The sequence below is a fragment of the Mesitornis unicolor genome, unplaced genomic scaffold, assembly GCF_000695765.1.
Source record: "Mesitornis unicolor isolate BGI_N332 unplaced genomic scaffold, ASM69576v1 scaffold19145, whole genome shotgun sequence".
Taxonomy (NCBI): Eukaryota; Metazoa; Chordata; class Aves; order Mesitornithiformes; family Mesitornithidae; genus Mesitornis; species Mesitornis unicolor.
Window position 1 is genome coordinate 1 of NW_010187767.1, and position 17776 is coordinate 17776.

At 38.5% G+C, this 17776-nt stretch overlaps 1 protein-coding gene across 1 annotated transcript; it reads left to right on the forward strand.

The window, feature by feature from the left end:
• The first annotated feature begins 867 nt into the window (after positions 1-867).
• LOC104541495 (RNA-directed DNA polymerase from mobile element jockey-like) lies at positions 868-2275 on the forward strand. Its single transcript, XM_010185571.1, is given in 3 exon segments — positions 868-1239; positions 1498-1620; positions 1682-2275. Coding segments are annotated over 3 exon segments (1089 nt in total).
• Positions 2276-17776: the final 15501 nt, after the last annotated feature.

Consider the following 17776-nt stretch of genomic DNA (forward strand, 5'->3'; position numbering starts at 1 on the left):
TCCTGAATGACCAAGCAGCCTTTTTCAAGGAAAGCACTGCTTGCTACACACGGAGAGGTGGCCTAACCAAAGCTCATCTCCACTCTCCACCTGGTTGGCTAACCCAGGCCAACAGGCATCTTCTGATGGACACAAAGAGACAAAGGCATACACCTGCCTCCAAAGGTGTGTTCAGACTGACACTCGCATGCTGGAACATTAGAACCATGCTTGATACTGTGGATAGTGGACGTCCTGTGCATCGTTCTGCTCTAATTGCCCACAAGCTATCATGACTTAACATTGCTGCTCTCAGTGAAGTTCGTCTCCATGAGGAAGGCAGCCTCAAAGAACATGGTGCCGGCTATACACTCTATTGGTCAGGCAAAACCGAAAGTCACCTCTCAGGAGTTGGTTTCATGATTAAAAACTCCATTGCCTCCAAACTTGAAAAACTGCCGACAGGTCATTTCAATCATATCATCTCCCTATGCCTCCCACTACATAACAAGCAACATGTTGCTCTCTTCAGCATATACTTTCCCTGTGGAAAAAGACAAATTTTACACCGACCTGCGCCGCATCACCCAAAAGGTTCCTGTAGATGACAAGATCATAATCCTTGGTGATTTCAATGCCAGAGTAGGAAAGAACTCTGAAGCCTGGAAAGGAGTACTAGGCGAGCATGGTGTTGGAAACTGCAATGACAATGGCTGCCTCTTGCTAGAGTTTTGTGCAGAGCAGCAGCTCACCATCACCAACACTAACTTTCAGCAGAAAGACAACTTGAAGACAACCTGGATGCATCCTCAATCCAAGCACTGGCACCTCATTGACTACATATGAGTGTGCCAGAGAAGTGTTCACGATGTCCGTCATACCCAAGTGATGCCTAGTGCAGAATGTCAAACAGACCACTGCCTTTTGCGATGCAAACTTAACCTCCACTTTAAGCCTAAACCTAAGAGGGGCAGCATTCCAAGAAGGAGGCTCCAAGTTAACAATCTTCAAACAGCTACAGTGAGAGACAACTTCCAGGCAAATCTTCAAACTAGACTTGAAGACCATCCCATAGATCCCTCTCCTGAAGTGCTTTGGGAATATATTAAAAATAGCAGCTTCCAGTCTTCTGAAGAATCCTTAGGGTGCTCCTTCAAGAAAAACAAAGATTGGTTTGATGAAAACAACCAAGAGATCCAGGAATTTTTGACAAAGAAGAGAACTACTCACCAAGCACGCCTTGCTCAGCCGTCTTGTCATGTAAGAAAAGCAGCCTTCTGTCTTGCATGCAGTAAGCTCCAATGGAAACTTCGAGACATCCAGAACAAGTGGTGGATCAACCTAGCAGAAAAGACTCAACTATGCGCAGATTTGGGTGACTACAGAGGATTCTATGAGGCTCTGAAAGCAGTGTACACACCTACACACCATGTTCCAAGCCAAATACTAAGTGCAGATAGCCAAATGCTTCTCACAGATAAAACCTCTATCCTGAATTGATGGTCTGAACATTTCCAGACTCTCTTCAGTGCCAACCGTGTAGTCCAAGGTTCAGCAATTCAGCACATTACACAACAGCCGGTGAAAAATGAATTGGATATAGCCCCTACTGTAGGAGAGACTCCTGAGGCCATAGAGCAGGTGAATACTGGCAAGGCAGATGGGATTGATGGAATCCCACCTGAAGTCTAAATTTCACTAGCTCGTTGTGCGTTACTGGGAAAAAGGTGAACTACCATCAGATCTCCGTAATGCAGTCCTCATCACCCTTTACAAGAAGAAAGAAGAAAATTCAGACTGCTCAAATTACCGTGGTATTACTTAGCTCTCTACTGCTGGTAAAATCCTTGCAAGAATACTTTTGAACAGATTACTACCAGCTATCTCAGAAGAACTTCTACCTGAAAGCCAATGTGGTTTCAGAGCCAATAGGAGTACCAGAGACATGGTATTTGTCCTCAGACGACTCCAAGAGAAGTATAGGGAACAGAACAAAGGGCTCAATGTAACTTTTGTTGACCTCACTAAAGCTTTTGACACTGTGAGCAGAAAAGGCCTGTGGCAGATCTTGGAACGATTAGGATGCCCTCCCAAGTTCCTCAAAATTATTATCCTGTTACACGAGGACCAGCGCGGCCAAGTTAGATATGGCGATGCACTCTCTGAGCCCTTCCCAATAACCAATGGTGTGAAACAAGGTTGCATTCTCGAAACAACTCTATTTACAATCTTCTTCAGCATGATGCTCCAAGGGGCCACGGCAGACCTCGATGAAGATAATGGCATTTACATCTGATATTGTACCGATGGGAGCCTATTCAACCTAAGGCAACTAAAGACCCACACTAAGACCCTTAATCACCTTGTCCACGAGCTGCTTTTTGCTGACAATGCCACTCTCGTTGCTCATACAGAAGCAGCTCTGCAGCACTTAACATCCTGCTTTGCAGAGGCTGCTGAGCTTTTTGGGCTGGAAGTCAGCTTGAATAAGACAGAAGTTCTTTACCAACCTGCACCACAGGAAGTCTTCCATCATCCCCACATCACCATAGGTAAATCAGAGCTTAAGTCAGTCCAGCAGTTCAACTATCTAGGAAGTATCATTTCCTTGGATGGTAAGATTGACAAAGAGACAACAGGTTAGCAAAGACACATAGAGCTTTCGGAAAACTCCATAAAAGAGTTTGGTGCAATAAACACCCGAAGAAAAGTACAAAGTTTAGTGTCTACAGAGCCATTGTGCTGTCTACGCTTTTATATGGGTCTGAATGATGGGTCATCTACCGCCACCACCTGCGACTCCTCGAATGCTTCCATCATCACTGCTTCCGTACAATCCCAAACATCCACTGGACTGACTACATGACTAATGTCACTGTCCTTGAACAGGCAGGGGTCACCAGTATTGAGGCCATGCTGCTGAGGATGCAGCTGCGCTGGGCAGGGTACATCTCCGGGATGGAGGATCACCGCCTCCCTAAGATTGTGCTCTATTTGCCACTGGCTGCCACAACAGAGGAGCCTCAGAGAGCAGATACAAGGACTCCCTAAAACAATACCTCAGTTTTGGTCATATTGAATACCATCAGTGGTCTACTCTGGCCTCCAATTGGAAGACATGGAGACACACCATTCATGACGCTGCTGTCTCCTTTGAGAACGCATGTAGAATCAGTCTTGAGAAGAAAAGACAACACTGAAAGAACTGCACCTTGCCAATACCGCCTAAGGAGACTTTCTGCTGTGCACTTTGCAACTGGACTTCCCTATTCCACGTTGGTCTTTTTAGCCATTAGCGTGTTTGCAGCAAGCGTGGGTAGTGTCCTTCCCTTATCTTCGTTCGCAAAGTCTAGCCATGAGGTCACTGTGTCATCAATCTGAGAAAAAATGATGATCATTAAGCTACTAGAACTGTTTTGCTTTCCCTTAAACTTGGAAAAACACAAACATGTTTTTTTTAAAAAATAACCAAGTAAAGCAGTGACTGACACAGTGCTCATGTTATGAAGATTTGAGCAAGTGAAGATGAGATGCACCAAATTCTGGTGTTCATTCTTTTTTTTTAACATACAGTTTAAATAGATGCTGTATGTTACTGTCTTGTTCTAACCTGAATAAGTGTGTTAAACAATGCACAGTTCTCAAAGTCATTGTAGATGATCAAGAAGTTACTGTCTAAAATGAATAATCAGTAACACATCTCTACTGTGACAGAAGTAATGTTGCACTTCTTTGGTATGATACTTTCTGTGAAGGAAAAATTTTAAAAATGTTTGTTGTAATGTCTTCTCTCAAGGGACTCCAACAAAAGGAAAAGCATTTTCTTGTTTTTCACTGGGACTTCAGCTGAAACTGCCTAACAAAGGGAAACAGCAAATATTTTAGAACTGAGTGTTTATACTTTCCTAATGTTGGTCCATGGAGACAAAAATTTGAATGGCTATTCATTGCTGTACAATGACATTGAGTTTTACATAGGACTGTTATGACCTTGACCAACTTTAAAAGCTTAATCTCTAAACAGTGCTTGCACATGTCAGAGATTTGGTGTGATGACTGAGATGCTTTTTCTCTTAGCAGTGACTGGTGAGCAGGGGACAACTCTGGGTCCTTACAGTTCAGGTGAAGACCATCTGTGGGTGTCTGTTGAACACATGTAGAATCTTATCCAACATATGCACATATGTGTGATGGAAGATGCCCATGCATATTTTAGTCTGCATTTTATAAAAATATGTTGCTAGGTAATCCTTTCTGAGAAAGCAGATATTTTCCTTGGGATTTTGGGAGGCTATTGTAATGCACATTGATATATTGAGTAAAGTGCTCAATGCACATTGCTGGTGGGGCAAGTATAACTCCTTAATGGCAGAAAATTGGCTTGCCTCTAGTTCTGCTGATATGGTGATGTTTCAGGGTGCTGTTCTTTTACCTCTAGATTTTATTGTTCTTTTTATTCCCTGAGGTTATGAATAATTCTTTGCATACTGAGAAGGTGATGTCCAGTGTAGCACCAGCTCCTGCTGTATGTTTCTACTGGATAAACACACATGTGTGTTTGCTGAAATACACGTCTAATCAGGAGTGATTTGTTCAGCATAAGACATTGTCTTTTGAGCATACAGATGTGTTCAGAAGGAAATATTTTGTTAAATTTGTTAAGGTAACTGGATTATAGTTTTACTTAGGTATATGTCTCTCACCATCTCTCTCTCACTTCCTCTCCCCCTGCCTGTTTCTTTCAGTTTTGTTAGCCCTTCCAGCTCTGCCATTTACAGTATTTCTGATTAGGTATTCCTGGAGGTAGAGGGAAGTCTTACACATCTGCCATATTTGCAGGTGATATACTAGCCTATTAAAGTCTCCTACGACTTTAATAGAATTTCAGCAATTTTAACTCTCATTTTTGCAGGGGATTTTTTCTCTTCAGTTGGTTGGCTTAGTAACATGGCAGGGGGGTGATGTGAATAAATTTCTGCTTTCTTCACAGTCTCCCACATGAATCTTAATTACTCTCTAGCTGGCTGATGTCTTTGGCCCCTGTACAGAGCCTGTAGCATTCCAGTTACAGACTTCTATTCTAGAATGGATTTGGCATCTTTTCTGAAGGAGTCTCTGTCTCATTGAAATCTCTCGCTCTCTCTGATACACACACACACACACACACAATACTCTTCTGTACACTCGTTTCATCTTAAGAGCATCAGTGCATTGAGGAAGCAGATGCAGCTGCTTCTGTAATATCTGCCAGTTCTGACAAAATGATGGAGGTGAGACCTTTATCATAAATGTACTGTATTTTTTAGAAAGATAGAAAGTAAACTTTGATGTTTTATTTCCCCTCAAATTATTTCTAGTCTCTGCTTGAAGCTGGCACACACTTACTTTGATTAATGTTTTTTATCAAATTGAGGATCCTTTATTCTTGTTCAGTTGCCGTATTTCTGGGCTGCAGAACTGTTCTTCAGTTAGCTATGTACACAAAAGCACAGAAAATAGGACTTGATTACAAGGCTGTTCTGTGCTCCGTGTCAGGACAAACTCTACCAATCTGTTTCTAAAACTCTCCAGTGATGAATATTTGACAATCTCCCCAGGCAATCTGTTCTAGTACTTCACCTTCCCTACCCTTAGGAAATTTTTCCTAATCTAATCTTATGCACCCTTATGCAATTTAAGTCCATTGCCTCTTGTTCTAACTGTCATTGATGTGGAGAACAAGGTAATCTCCTCTTCCTGTCTCTACTTCTTTTTTTTTTCTAATGTATTTGAACACTGCTACCATATTCTTCTATCAGTTTTATCTTTTTTGAGCTAAACATTGCCAGTTCTTTCAATCTTTCCTCACAGGTCACATTTTCTAGACTTCTGATTATTCTTAGTTGCTCTTCTCTGGAATTTTTAACATTTTCCCTTAAAAGTCATTTTGAGGATTGGCTTACTTCCATCCCTTCATCCCCACTCCCAGTGTACATACACGCCCCCAAGGGGAGGCTGAGGTTTGCTTAAGCCTGGAGAAGAGAAGACTGGAGGGAACTAGTTGTCCTCTTCAATGACCTTACACTGTGTAGAGAAGACAGAGCCAAATTCTTCTAAGGTAACCAGTGAATGGATGTGAGGCAATGGTCACAGGTTGAAACAATGGAAATTTTAACTGAATACCATGAGTGACAGTGGTCAAGCACTGAAACAGGGATTCTGATAGGCTGTGAAATCTCAATCCTTGGAGATTTTCAAAACTTATCTGATCAGGATCTTAAGCAAACTGACTTAACTTGGAAGCTAGTGTTGCTTTGAGTAGTGTTCAACTAGATGATCTTGAGAGGTACTCTTCAGCCTAAATTATTCTGTGTATCTCTGTTGCCTAAAACTGATCATGTTACACTGTACATCAGTAATGCCACAGAGGTAGAAGTTGAGAGATTAATTCTGTAGTTATAGTCCTGTCATGTCTCCCCAAGTTATGCTTGGATTTTTTTTTGCAACTTTATTGACTGAAATTCACCTTCTAATTTCTCTATAGCCTCCCGACTAGCTCATAGGACTGCAGCTCAGGATGCTTTTCATTCTCTGTTTATCCAGTTGACTATTCCTACTTAACCCTTCTAAAGCTTTCTTGCTTTTTTTGCACTCTTCTTTTTCTTTTTTTTTCATTCCATTTGTGACTATCCCTTTGAATTTCAATCCTGCCCTAAAGAATGTTTGCAGTCTCTACCAGCTTACTTAATTTACGGAAAATTTAATAAGCATCCTTTCTCATCTAAATAATGAAAAAAAATCTTGATATTACAGGACCAAAATATAGACCTTCAGCTTTGTTAAATTTCTTCTTTAAACAGAGAACAACTGCTGTCTGGATATAACTTTCTGATAACTTTTGCATCTATTTTAAGCAAATTCATTTCTTCATGTTTTGCTAGCTTGCTTATGAGCATGTTACATGAGACAGAATCAAAGGCCTTACTTAATTAAAAAGATGACATTTTCTGCTTCTGCAGCATCCATAAGGTATGTTATTCTGACACAGAAGGAAATTAGACTGGTTTGACATCATTTGTTCCTGACAAATCCTTGCTGACTGTTGTTCATCTCTCTCAGTTGTTTTTCTTGTGGTATTTTCTGATGATGGCAAAATAACTGGCTAGTTCAATATTTTTTTCTCAGGACTGAAGCTACTTGCCTGCACTAAAAGTTTCTGTAACTTCTTTTCCTTTCTAATGTTACCCAGATGTGCCTTTGCCAGTTTACAGGTACCTCTTCAATCTTCTGTGATTTCTTGAAGATCTCAGATGAGGCTGTTTCCCTGACAACCCAGAAAGGTGAAGCACATCATGGCTACATGAGTAGAAGTCTTTAATTTTTCAGATAATCTGTGGTTTTTTCTTTCATAATTGCCTTATATTCTATGCCTTTTTTTGAAATCCTGCAGTTCATTCATCTGAACGTGTTGATTGTTGAGCTCCTCTGTTCTGCCTTAATAATTTTCAGAGACTGTCAAAAGGTCAGAACTTGCTTCTTGAGATGCATATCAGCATTTTCTAAATCTTTCCTTCTGATCACATCACTCTTCAAAACAAATGTCTGTTAGGTCAGTTAAATCACAGCTTTCATCTTGAATTCATACTAAAGTTTCTTCTTGTTTGTTTCCCAGTCTTCATGTATCAGTATCACAAACATACAACAATGCATTCGTTCACTGAACTTACTTCCCTTCCATTATGCTACTGTGAACAACTTTATGCTTCTTGCTTTAAGGAACTTTGCCCAGTTTGTTGCACTTTCTTGTTCCCAGACAGTTGCAGCTGAAGAGTGTCTTCTGTGAAGCTAGGTGAATATCACACCAAGATGTGTAAATCTTTTTCATGACACAGAAACCACCCTCCACCAGTGACTTATGAAGCATCTTCCTAAAGTCAAGGAAACAAACCCTCCAGGTGAACCATCTGTGCAGCCTTACTTTCATCTGTAGGATGAATCTGTCCTCCTCTGATCCTTTGACCCTTCGTGGAAGCATTAATGAAAATACCATCTGAATCTCGGACTCCTTCACCCTTGGTCTGAGCCTTATTGTAACTTTTGATATGTTTAGAACCATTCTTGTCAGTATTGTTAGCATTCAGGTCCTTCGTTATGTCATATTCACTTCAATAGCATGTGCTTTTGAATAACCATTTTGAATGGTCTCTCCAATAATTTGTCGTTAGTCTTTGTGCAAATAATTATCTGTCCTTGGGCACACTGCAAAATCTTTTTTACATGCAAACACTATTGTAAGATATTTCTTTTCAGTCTGGATAAGTTCATGCTTTGTTATTGCAAGAGCCTTTCATTAAAATCCACGACTTTCTGTTTTCTAGTAATTGTTCCTCAGTAGTTCCTAACTGTCAGTACATGATAACTGTCTTGTTCACACCACAAAACGCCAAGAAATTATGGTGTTATGGTAAATAGTATAGCTGTGTATTGGGGAGATTGAAAATCACTTGATTTGCTTTTGTAGAAATAAGTATCAGAAGTGAAATCAAAACAGAGAAGTCATAAAGTGTCCCAAGGATAATATTTGACTTGTTTTTTCTTGTTTTTAATCAGTTTCTTATCTATTTCCTGGCTGTAGAAAGTAAATGTGGGAATGGCCATGCTATGCCATAGTTAGCATCACATCCTCTTCACAGCTATGATCCCAGTATATTTGATTACAAAGCCAACTTCTGCAAATCCTGTCCTTACTGCTTGCTGACAATCAAAATTTGGCTGTAGTTTTCAGCAAAAGATGAATCTAGCTGCAAGGGTCTTTATGCTTTGAGGCATTTGTTTCTGTGGAGTTTTAGCTATATTTTTTGCCTATATTTTTCTTTAGTATTAAGCATATAGAATTAGAATCCATGTGAACTTTTTATCCAGTGCTAATAAAGATACCAGGGAGTAGGAATGAAATACTTAAATTAGTTAATTATTAAGGTTGAATTAATTTAAGAAGACTCCTTGATGAAGAGGATGACTTTTTACTTTAAGATTTAAACATTTTCTAAATGAAACAATTTATTTCTGAAGTGCCAATATTTTTATTTTAAATAGCATATCAAAATTTTTATTTAAAGAATTATTATGGTATTTTTCATTTCAACATAGGTTAAAATGTTAATCAAAATGGATAATTTAGTCTGGAGTCAGATAAAGTTTAATTTCTTCTCAGTAAAATGATGAACTGCAGACAATATATGATGTTGAAAGATGCAGAAGTAAAAGGAAGTCCAAGTTACTATAACTGAGATCTTTCATGTTCAGATGTCAAAGGAAATTAACAAGGGACTGGTTATAAGCCATGAAAGAGAAGGTTTTGTTTTTTTAGTGTATTCTGTGGAAAGAAGGGTTTTAGTTAGGTTATATGATTCTCCAGGTTTGTTGGAAGAGAAACCAATTTTGCTAGGTCAAGAAGACAGGAAACTAGGACGAAATTAAACTGAAAATCAGTGAGTGAGTGTAGTGGTTGAATTCTGAATAACTTATGTGTTACCAGAAAAAGCTCATCCAGTTGTTTCTGCCAACATGGAGGGGAGGCCTGCAGGACAGAGAGCGGGGGCTGTGGCCACTCTAACTGAATTAGCAAGAAGGGAAAGCCAACAGATATGTCAGAAAAAGAATTACTTGTTTTGTCATAAGTAATACTGAATGGATACTAGCTATGGAGCAGTCATGACAGAGCACTGGAGAACAGACACCAGGAGGCAACCACCAAGCTGCACTGAAAAACAAGATGGTAGCAATTAGATTGTTTATCTAGATATGAAAGGAATAAATCACCCTATATTACTGGGGTGAAAAATTCAGTCTGATTGACATCTAGGATCTCATACTGCCAGAATACAAGCATTCCAAAAAGGCCTACTTGGCACTGGTGAAGCTGCACCTTGAATACTGTGTTCAGTATTGGGCCTCTCAGTACAAGGACATTGAGGCACTGGAGCATGTCCAGAGAAAGGCAACAAAGCTGGTGAAGGTTCTGGAGAACAAGTCTTATGAAAAATGGCTGAAGGAACTGGAATTGTTTAGTTTAGAGAAGGAGAGATGAGGGGAGAGCTTATTGCTCTCTCAACTACCTAAAAGGAGGTTGTAGTGAGGTGAGTGTTGGTCTTTTCTCCCAAGTAATGATAGGATAGGATGAGAGGAAATGGCAGCAAGTTGTGCCAGGGAAGGGTTAGATTGTATATCAGGAAAAGTTTCTTTAGTGAAGAGTGGTCAAGCATTGGAACAGGCTGCCCAGGGAGGAGGGAGAGTTACCATCCCTGGAAATGTTCAAAAAACGTATGTATGTGGCACTTCAGGACATGGTTTAGTGGGCATGGTGGTGTTGGGTTGAGGTCTTTTCCAACCTTAATGATTCTATGATTCTAATGACAATTTGCTAACCTAAAAATAGTTGCCTTCAACACATGGGAACCTAGTCTTCAGTTTAGCAGATAAAGGTCATGGATTTTTAAAAATAGTACTTGTTTAGATGTTGCTACACTTCGGTTGCACAAACAAAATGATGACTGAATGTCAGCATTTTTTTTTAAATAAAATATTTCTGTGTCTTAAAGAGGAAAGATATGAATGATAACTAGATTTTGTTGCTGAAATAACATACTACATGCTCCCAAACTACATTTCTGATATTGGAACAAAGAGCAGAACTGTTTAAGTTATAAACTAGTATGAGGTAAGCAAAAGTATCCAAGTTGATCATTAAATATTCAAACAACTTATAAAAAGTAATCAAAATATGCACAAACTAGTAGAGAGAATGATAAAAAAAATGATTGGAATGAAAGTTGAAATAAAATTAAACTGTGTGCTCTAAGATTACAAGGATCAAAATGAAACCTAAAAATTGTATTTATTCATTATCACATGGAAATGATGGGATTATCGGTAGTAACTAGACAAAATGCTCAAAAAATGTTCCTGTATTGCAGCCAAGTATTGTACATCTGATGGTAGTAGTGGTGATGTTATTTTTCCCTATTCCATAAGTAACTCTGAAGGATGTTAATCATCAGGTCCAGATTACTTGAAGAGTTTTTAAGTATTCAAAACATGGTTGCTGTAAAGAAGCTAGCTGGTGATCTCTCTGACCCATTACCACTGGTTTTCCATATCTTTTGAAACATGTTATGTTCCACAGAACTGGAAGGAAGCTAAAGTTAAACCAATGTTTTTAAAGGTGCTTTTGGTGCTGTGCATAATTATGGGTCAAATACAATAACAGAATCTTCGTTAAAGTTCTATCAATAATTGGTAAAGAATGGATAAATAAATAAAGCAAAGTTGTAAAAAAAGAGCAAATTCTTATTCCAGTTTTTTGGAACAGAATTTTGATCATGGCATGATATAATTTAATTTTTTTCCTTTTTTATTTTTCTGTTTCATTTATGACCAGAAAAATGTTTCTAAATCATGACTGTTAAAATATAATCTTGACACAAATGTTTGGCAGAAGAGGATGAATATTACAAATCTGTTAAGTTACCTGCACTCCTAGTAAGGCAAACATCAGCATGCATGTGTAGTCAAAAATTTAAGAATATAATTGATTCTGAATACAAAAATGACAAGCAGTCTTTCACTGCAAGCAAAGCTTGCAAGTAAGTACCTTTTATAAGTAGGTAGCAGGTGTTTGTGTCCAGCTGCCTGCTGTTCAAGAAACATGTAGATAAATTATGCAAGCTGCAAGAAGGATACATGGAAATAATCAAGGATCGGAAAATACTTTCCTTTAAGAAAATCTCAGAATTTCCAAACTGGTTTACTGTAACAAAGATGACGCATAATAGCAATGATGCAGAGGTCTTCAGTTTCATGCGCAAATTTAAAAATCCAGGATAGAATTAAAAATATAAAGAAGAGGATTTACAAGTTAGAACCTTGCTAAGTCAGACGGTCAAGGTTACAAACAAAGTCTAAACAGTCATCTTTCTTCCAAACTGTTAAGGGTGAAGGGTAGTTTGGTAACTGTACAACTGCATGAGTCAGTCATGCCACACAGCTTATTCAGAATTTTTTTTCCAAGCTCTTGATCCTGTTGGGTTTTTTTTCTTTTTTCTTTTTTTTTTTTTTTAAGATATCTCACAAGATGGGCTTTTGGCAATAGTAAAACTATTTGTGTTCTTTTTGAATTCTTCATGTGCCACTCCCTTATCTTATCAACTTACTTAAATAACAAAGAAGTACACTGCAGTCTTTGCTGCCTATAACAGCTCTTCCAGTTGCTATTGCTTAGCTTGGCTTTGTATTGAGTTCTGTTGTAATTTCAGATTTTTCCCATTGTCATCTAAAGAACGTCCACTTGCAAAACACATCCTCCTCTGTGTCTGTCTGCTCGTGAGAGAGGAATTTGATATGCTGCCATAATTATTGTTTTATTTCTTCTTTCATTTTTTTCTTCTCCCTTTACGCATACTTGGTTTCTGATTTCATGCACCTGCAGGAACTGACTTGTTGCTGACCCCATGTTCAGTGTTTCCAAGTACAAAAAGAGTTAGAGAGAGAGCAAGAGCGCCCAAACAGTGGGATATTTCAAGCTTTGTTCTTTTCTTCACATATTCACAATCCCTTCAATAAGTACTTTCTGAAAATACATTTTCCTACATTTCTAGACATAAGTCAGTACTAATCATATCTTTGAATTTTTCTTCCTATATTGGTAAGTTGTCTTTTGTAATTGACATTACCAGTATGTTACACTAATTAACCTTCAGATAAAAACACTTTTATTCAGATGCTTTGCAAAGAGATGAATTTTTTTGGCCGATGGGGGGAAAAAAAAAGAGTAAGTTCCTTGTAATACAGAAATATATATGTTTTTCTGATAGTTATAGTATGCCTTTGATCTCAACAATAAGATAACATCACATTATGGAGCATTATTGACTGATTGCAAATTATACATTTTCCCTATTATTTTTGTGGAGGTCTATGTTTCTTTTTCCCTTTGAATGTGAATTTGTCTGCTTCAGCATGATTTCAGAGGGATCTCTCCCTGCACATCATCTTGCTGTATACTTAGAAGCCAGTTTTAAAAGTGGCTTAATTTTGCAGACATGCTGTTTTGTTTCCTTTGGAACAGTTTGGAAAGATGTTATCAGCAGATTCATAGAAACAAAGCAGTGTGAAGGAGTGAAATGATAGTTTTGAGCACTGCCAAGAACTAGTGCAAGCCTTTGGAATCCTAGGAATAGTAATTCAACAGGTTTTGGAATGCAACATTTAAAATTAACATTATTAATTCTTTTCCTATTATTAGTGTTATTTCTGTTACTCTTAGTCTCTTGCCAAAATCATTCAGCTTGAGAGAAAGGAATGGAGAAATTTATACCAGGTGTAACTAAAAAAGTTCTTAAGAAATCAACACCTGACTTAAAGATTTATAAATTATGTATTTAGAAGACAGGACCAGGTAAACTTTTTGCAGAACAACTCTGATATAAAGTCTGTCTTTTTCTTCAAATTGTTAAACATTTTAAGAGCCATACCAATAGAAAATAAAGTAGAGAAAGATATTATTAATTAACTAAAATGTTAGTGTTTTTCAAATTTCTTCTGCTGTGCAACACAGCCATACTCTGTGCTGCCTGAGTTAGGGTGCAGAGCTCATGCATTTGATTGATTATGCCTTGCACATAAATGTGTGGAAGAAAGAGCCTTTTGTAACTAAATGCAGTCAGAGAAATAAGACTGCCTAATTTATTAGGCTGAAAATGTAGCTAATAACAAGGACACACACAGGAGTGGGGAGCAGGCCTTTTTCAGTTAGATTTGGTGTATTTCAGAAATTTGCAGGGGACTGAGCTAAAATTGGCAACCTGGAGGAGTCAATTATTTTGTGAAATGACCTCAGTTTAATTCTATTTATCAAGCATTTAAAAATAATTTAGAAGGATTGCATACATCCACATGTGTATTCCAGCAACTGACTGATCCTTGCTCTACTGTGTTTGCTAGTTTACAGCTATGCATCTCATTTTCCATGCACTGGTACAGATTTAGACAGTGAGGAGGCAAGAAAACTCTTTCCTTTGACCCTTTGCATGAAGGTTAATCTCAGTTGGAGATTTCCTGAGCCCGAGGCCCTGGGAAATGAACTTACTGAGACTGGGCAGACTGAAGAAGGGGGAGGGTCTTTACTGGGGATTGCTATGTGTATATTGCGTAGTGCCTGTGCGTATGTAAGGTGAGAAATGGATAGTGAGTTTGGAGAGGATGGGCCGTCAAGTGGTGTCTCTGGAAAGCATGCCTTTGTGTTAATCAACATCCACAGCCAAACTATTGCTTTACAGATGCAGTCAAGCCCTTAATCACTGCACATTACAAGCCCAAATGGAATAATTTCCAGCCCTACACACTAATAATATTTATTAGAAGTCCCAATAAAGCTTTCTTCTGTAGCCAGGCTCTTATTGTATGGTATCATTACATAAACAAGCCTTGGAAAACTGTTTCCAGTTACGGATGTGTAGCAGAAGGCTTAATCTGAGAGGCCCAGTAGGGTGTGATTTGAGGTTGTTTTTTCTGTCTACATAATAGCAAACTAAATATTGAGGATTAATTGGGGACTAGTATTTCAGCCAAAAACATTCTTGCAATAAAATATTTCCCTTTTTTCCCTCCTTCACTTTAGAGACTTGAAGAGTTTGGATTTTTTTTTCTTTTCTTTCCCTTGCATTTTCATTCTGAGAAGTCTGTACTAGCATCAGATTCCCATATGTTAGGGACATCTCAGGGTTTATTAGTCAGCCTAGGTCAATTGAGATTTGCTGTATTTACTTTCATAAATGCTGTGTGTACTATATACTTCTTATTTCAATGCTCCTTATTTGCCTTCAATCACTAGCAGATGCAGAAGGGTCAGATCATTTTCCTTTAAATTGACCTAAGGGATTAAAGGAATTCAAAGGAATTTCCAACTAACTAGTGCCTCTGCTTTCCCTGACTTTATTTCTTGAGCCTTCAGGGTCAGAGTCTCTGGTAACTTAATCTGTCTCTCACTTCTCCTGATTTGTTCACTTCCTTCCTTTTGTTTGCCTCCGGAGCAGTAACTGAGTAGCCAGGCTCAACTCCTGTGTTTGTTGGCTGCCAAAATTTTAAATCACATGTTTTTGTAAATCTGGTGGTGGGGTGGGTGCTGTGTTGAGAGCACAGGAGTCTGAAATGCACCTTTGTAGCAGTTTTCAATCTTTTATATGCAGATATTGGTAGGTATAGAATTGCATCAAAGGTAAATGTGAAAAGCAAGCCTGTTGGCAGTAGCTTAAATTTGTTGTGCAAGGGTCCCAGGGTCTACTGGAAAAAACTGTAAGGATTTGAGAAAGACCAAAAACTGTGCAGCAGATAGAGGACTGGGAAGGACAGAGGACAGGTGCAGGTCTCCCAGTGTTCTCGAAAGCTGTTCTGGAGAGAGTTAAGAGAGGGTGGCTCACAGCAGAAGACACAAATTCACACGAGGGGAAAAGGAGAGCAAGGAAACAATCTGCTTCCAATCAGGAAAGGCTAATGGCATTTCTGCATCTTTTGTTGGTTTTTGTTTCAGAAAGCGTGAGGAGTCTTTGTGTGGACTGTCTCAACTATCACGGGACAGGAGCTTACTTAGCAGGTGGCTGGCTGAGAAGTGGCTGATGCTTTTAAAAATAACTCCACTTCTTTTGTTCTTTGTCTGCTGCCATGACTTTGGTGTTTCTAGTTTTGACATCTGTTCTTCATCTAATTACTCATTTTGACTATGTACTTGTAGGACATGAAAGGGGTTTTCTTTCAAAGGCTCTGTGTCATTACTTTCTTTGCTGACAGCTGTCTACTCTATAAATCAGTTTCTATTAAAAAAAATCAAAACCAGCAACTTTCTAATCAGATTTGTAATCAAAAATCATAAAGAGCCTTCTCAGCATTTTTTTCCTTGAATTTCTTAACACAAAAGGTATTGATCATAAAAAAGAAGGTATTTAAAACTCTCATACTGTATCATTGGTATCTGAATGTTAGAAAATCTTAACTGACTGAATAAAAATCTTCAAAATATGAAACAGATCTTCCCAAGGAAGACAGTGGTTTGTGCTTCGTATTTACAAAGAACATGAAAAAACACATTACGTCATTACTAGAACTGCTATTTTCCTGTTCAATTAATTATGGTCATCCAACAAAGGTAATTTAAATGCTTATTTTATCTAGTCATTCCTGATTAAAAAGAGGAACACGTGTAAAATAGGAGAAAGAATATAATGCATTATTGTCCTAGAATAATGTTGGATCTTTGGATAGCAAGCAGTTGTCACTTAGAGTTATAATTTATGTTATTTCTTCATTGTAAACAGACAGGCAAAATCTGGATGGACCAAGGCTTGAGATACCTTTGAACCTACACAAAGTCGCCAGAAGTTTTTTAAGCAATTTTGTTATTATTTCTTTGGAATGAAATCCAAAGAGTCCAAGGAAACACAGAAAGATGCCAAGTTTAAGAAATCAATGGGATCTGAGGACAGATACAGAGAGAAAAACTTGGCAATGAACCAGAGGAGAAAAACAATAATAATAAATCTTTTTTTAAAGTCCAGTTCTATCTTTGCCTGTTCAGTTTTTAGAAAGGAGGGAGGAAATGAAATGAAGCTGCTCTACTTGTACAGCATCTTTTTAATCCTGCGGCTCCTCATTTTGTGCGCTGCTCTAGTAAGTCCTATGCCCTGTCATTTGTTGCTTTCTGGTGACAAGGAAAAAAGTGATTATACAGGGTGAATAAAACCTTAACTGTGGGAAAGATGGAAGGAAAGTAATTTTTTTTCATTTTCACACAGACATCTTCCCATAAATCAGCAAGTTAAAACGGTTTCAGATGAAATGCAGATATCTAAATTAGCCTCAGAGTATGTGATTGATTCTAGCAGCTATGGAAGTCTAGACTCTTTTAGCCTATCCAGCATGGCCATACTCCTAAACTCTTGAGTCCAAAATATGGTCTGTCTTTTTTATGATATTTCTCATTTAATGGGGAATGAGGCACACCTATTAATTGCCTCAGCAGAGAGGTATTGGTTAATTTCTTTTATTCATGCCAGTTTGGGAAGGAGGCACTGGCTGCTTACTGGAAGCGCCCCCTATGGATAAGCCCACGGACAGAAGGAATATGGAGGGGGCTTTGGCCCAGTGATTTTACTTGGAAGTGTAAGGCAGGCTGGTAGACAGTTACAGCCAAAGAAGGTAGCTGCATGGCCACAGTTTCTATCATGCAAATGCATCAAGTCACAATTTAAACAACTGGTTTGAGTCACAGGGAGAGAAAAACGTCATCTAAACTGCTAAAATATGTAATTTGTAGTATGTTATACTCTTTTGTTTTAAATGACCCAACAGATGGTGGTACTTTCTTCCAAGTCTTCAGGGTGGCTAGACTTCACTTTCAGAGTAGGGATGTTTTTTCTGTTCTAGATTTATTTTGTCTTTCTTCCATCTTCTGACTCACAGTTATATTTTCTTGGACCAAGAACCCTGTGCAGCTCCACACTGCAGATCACCATGGAGTTTTCTATAGATCCAACCTTCTGTGGATGATGAAGAGGAAGAGGGATTTGGAGGATCACACATAGTCACTCCTTGACCCGGATAATTCTGATGTCCTTCTGGTGCCTGCTTCCTGCAGTTAATCATGGCATCCATTAACTGGTGCTTAACTGATCTTGCTGCATTTTAAGTCCATGGAAGGACAGAAATTGATTTCCACAGGGGAAAGCTCACGATCTGTGTTTTTGATCATGCTGTGCAATCCTTTATT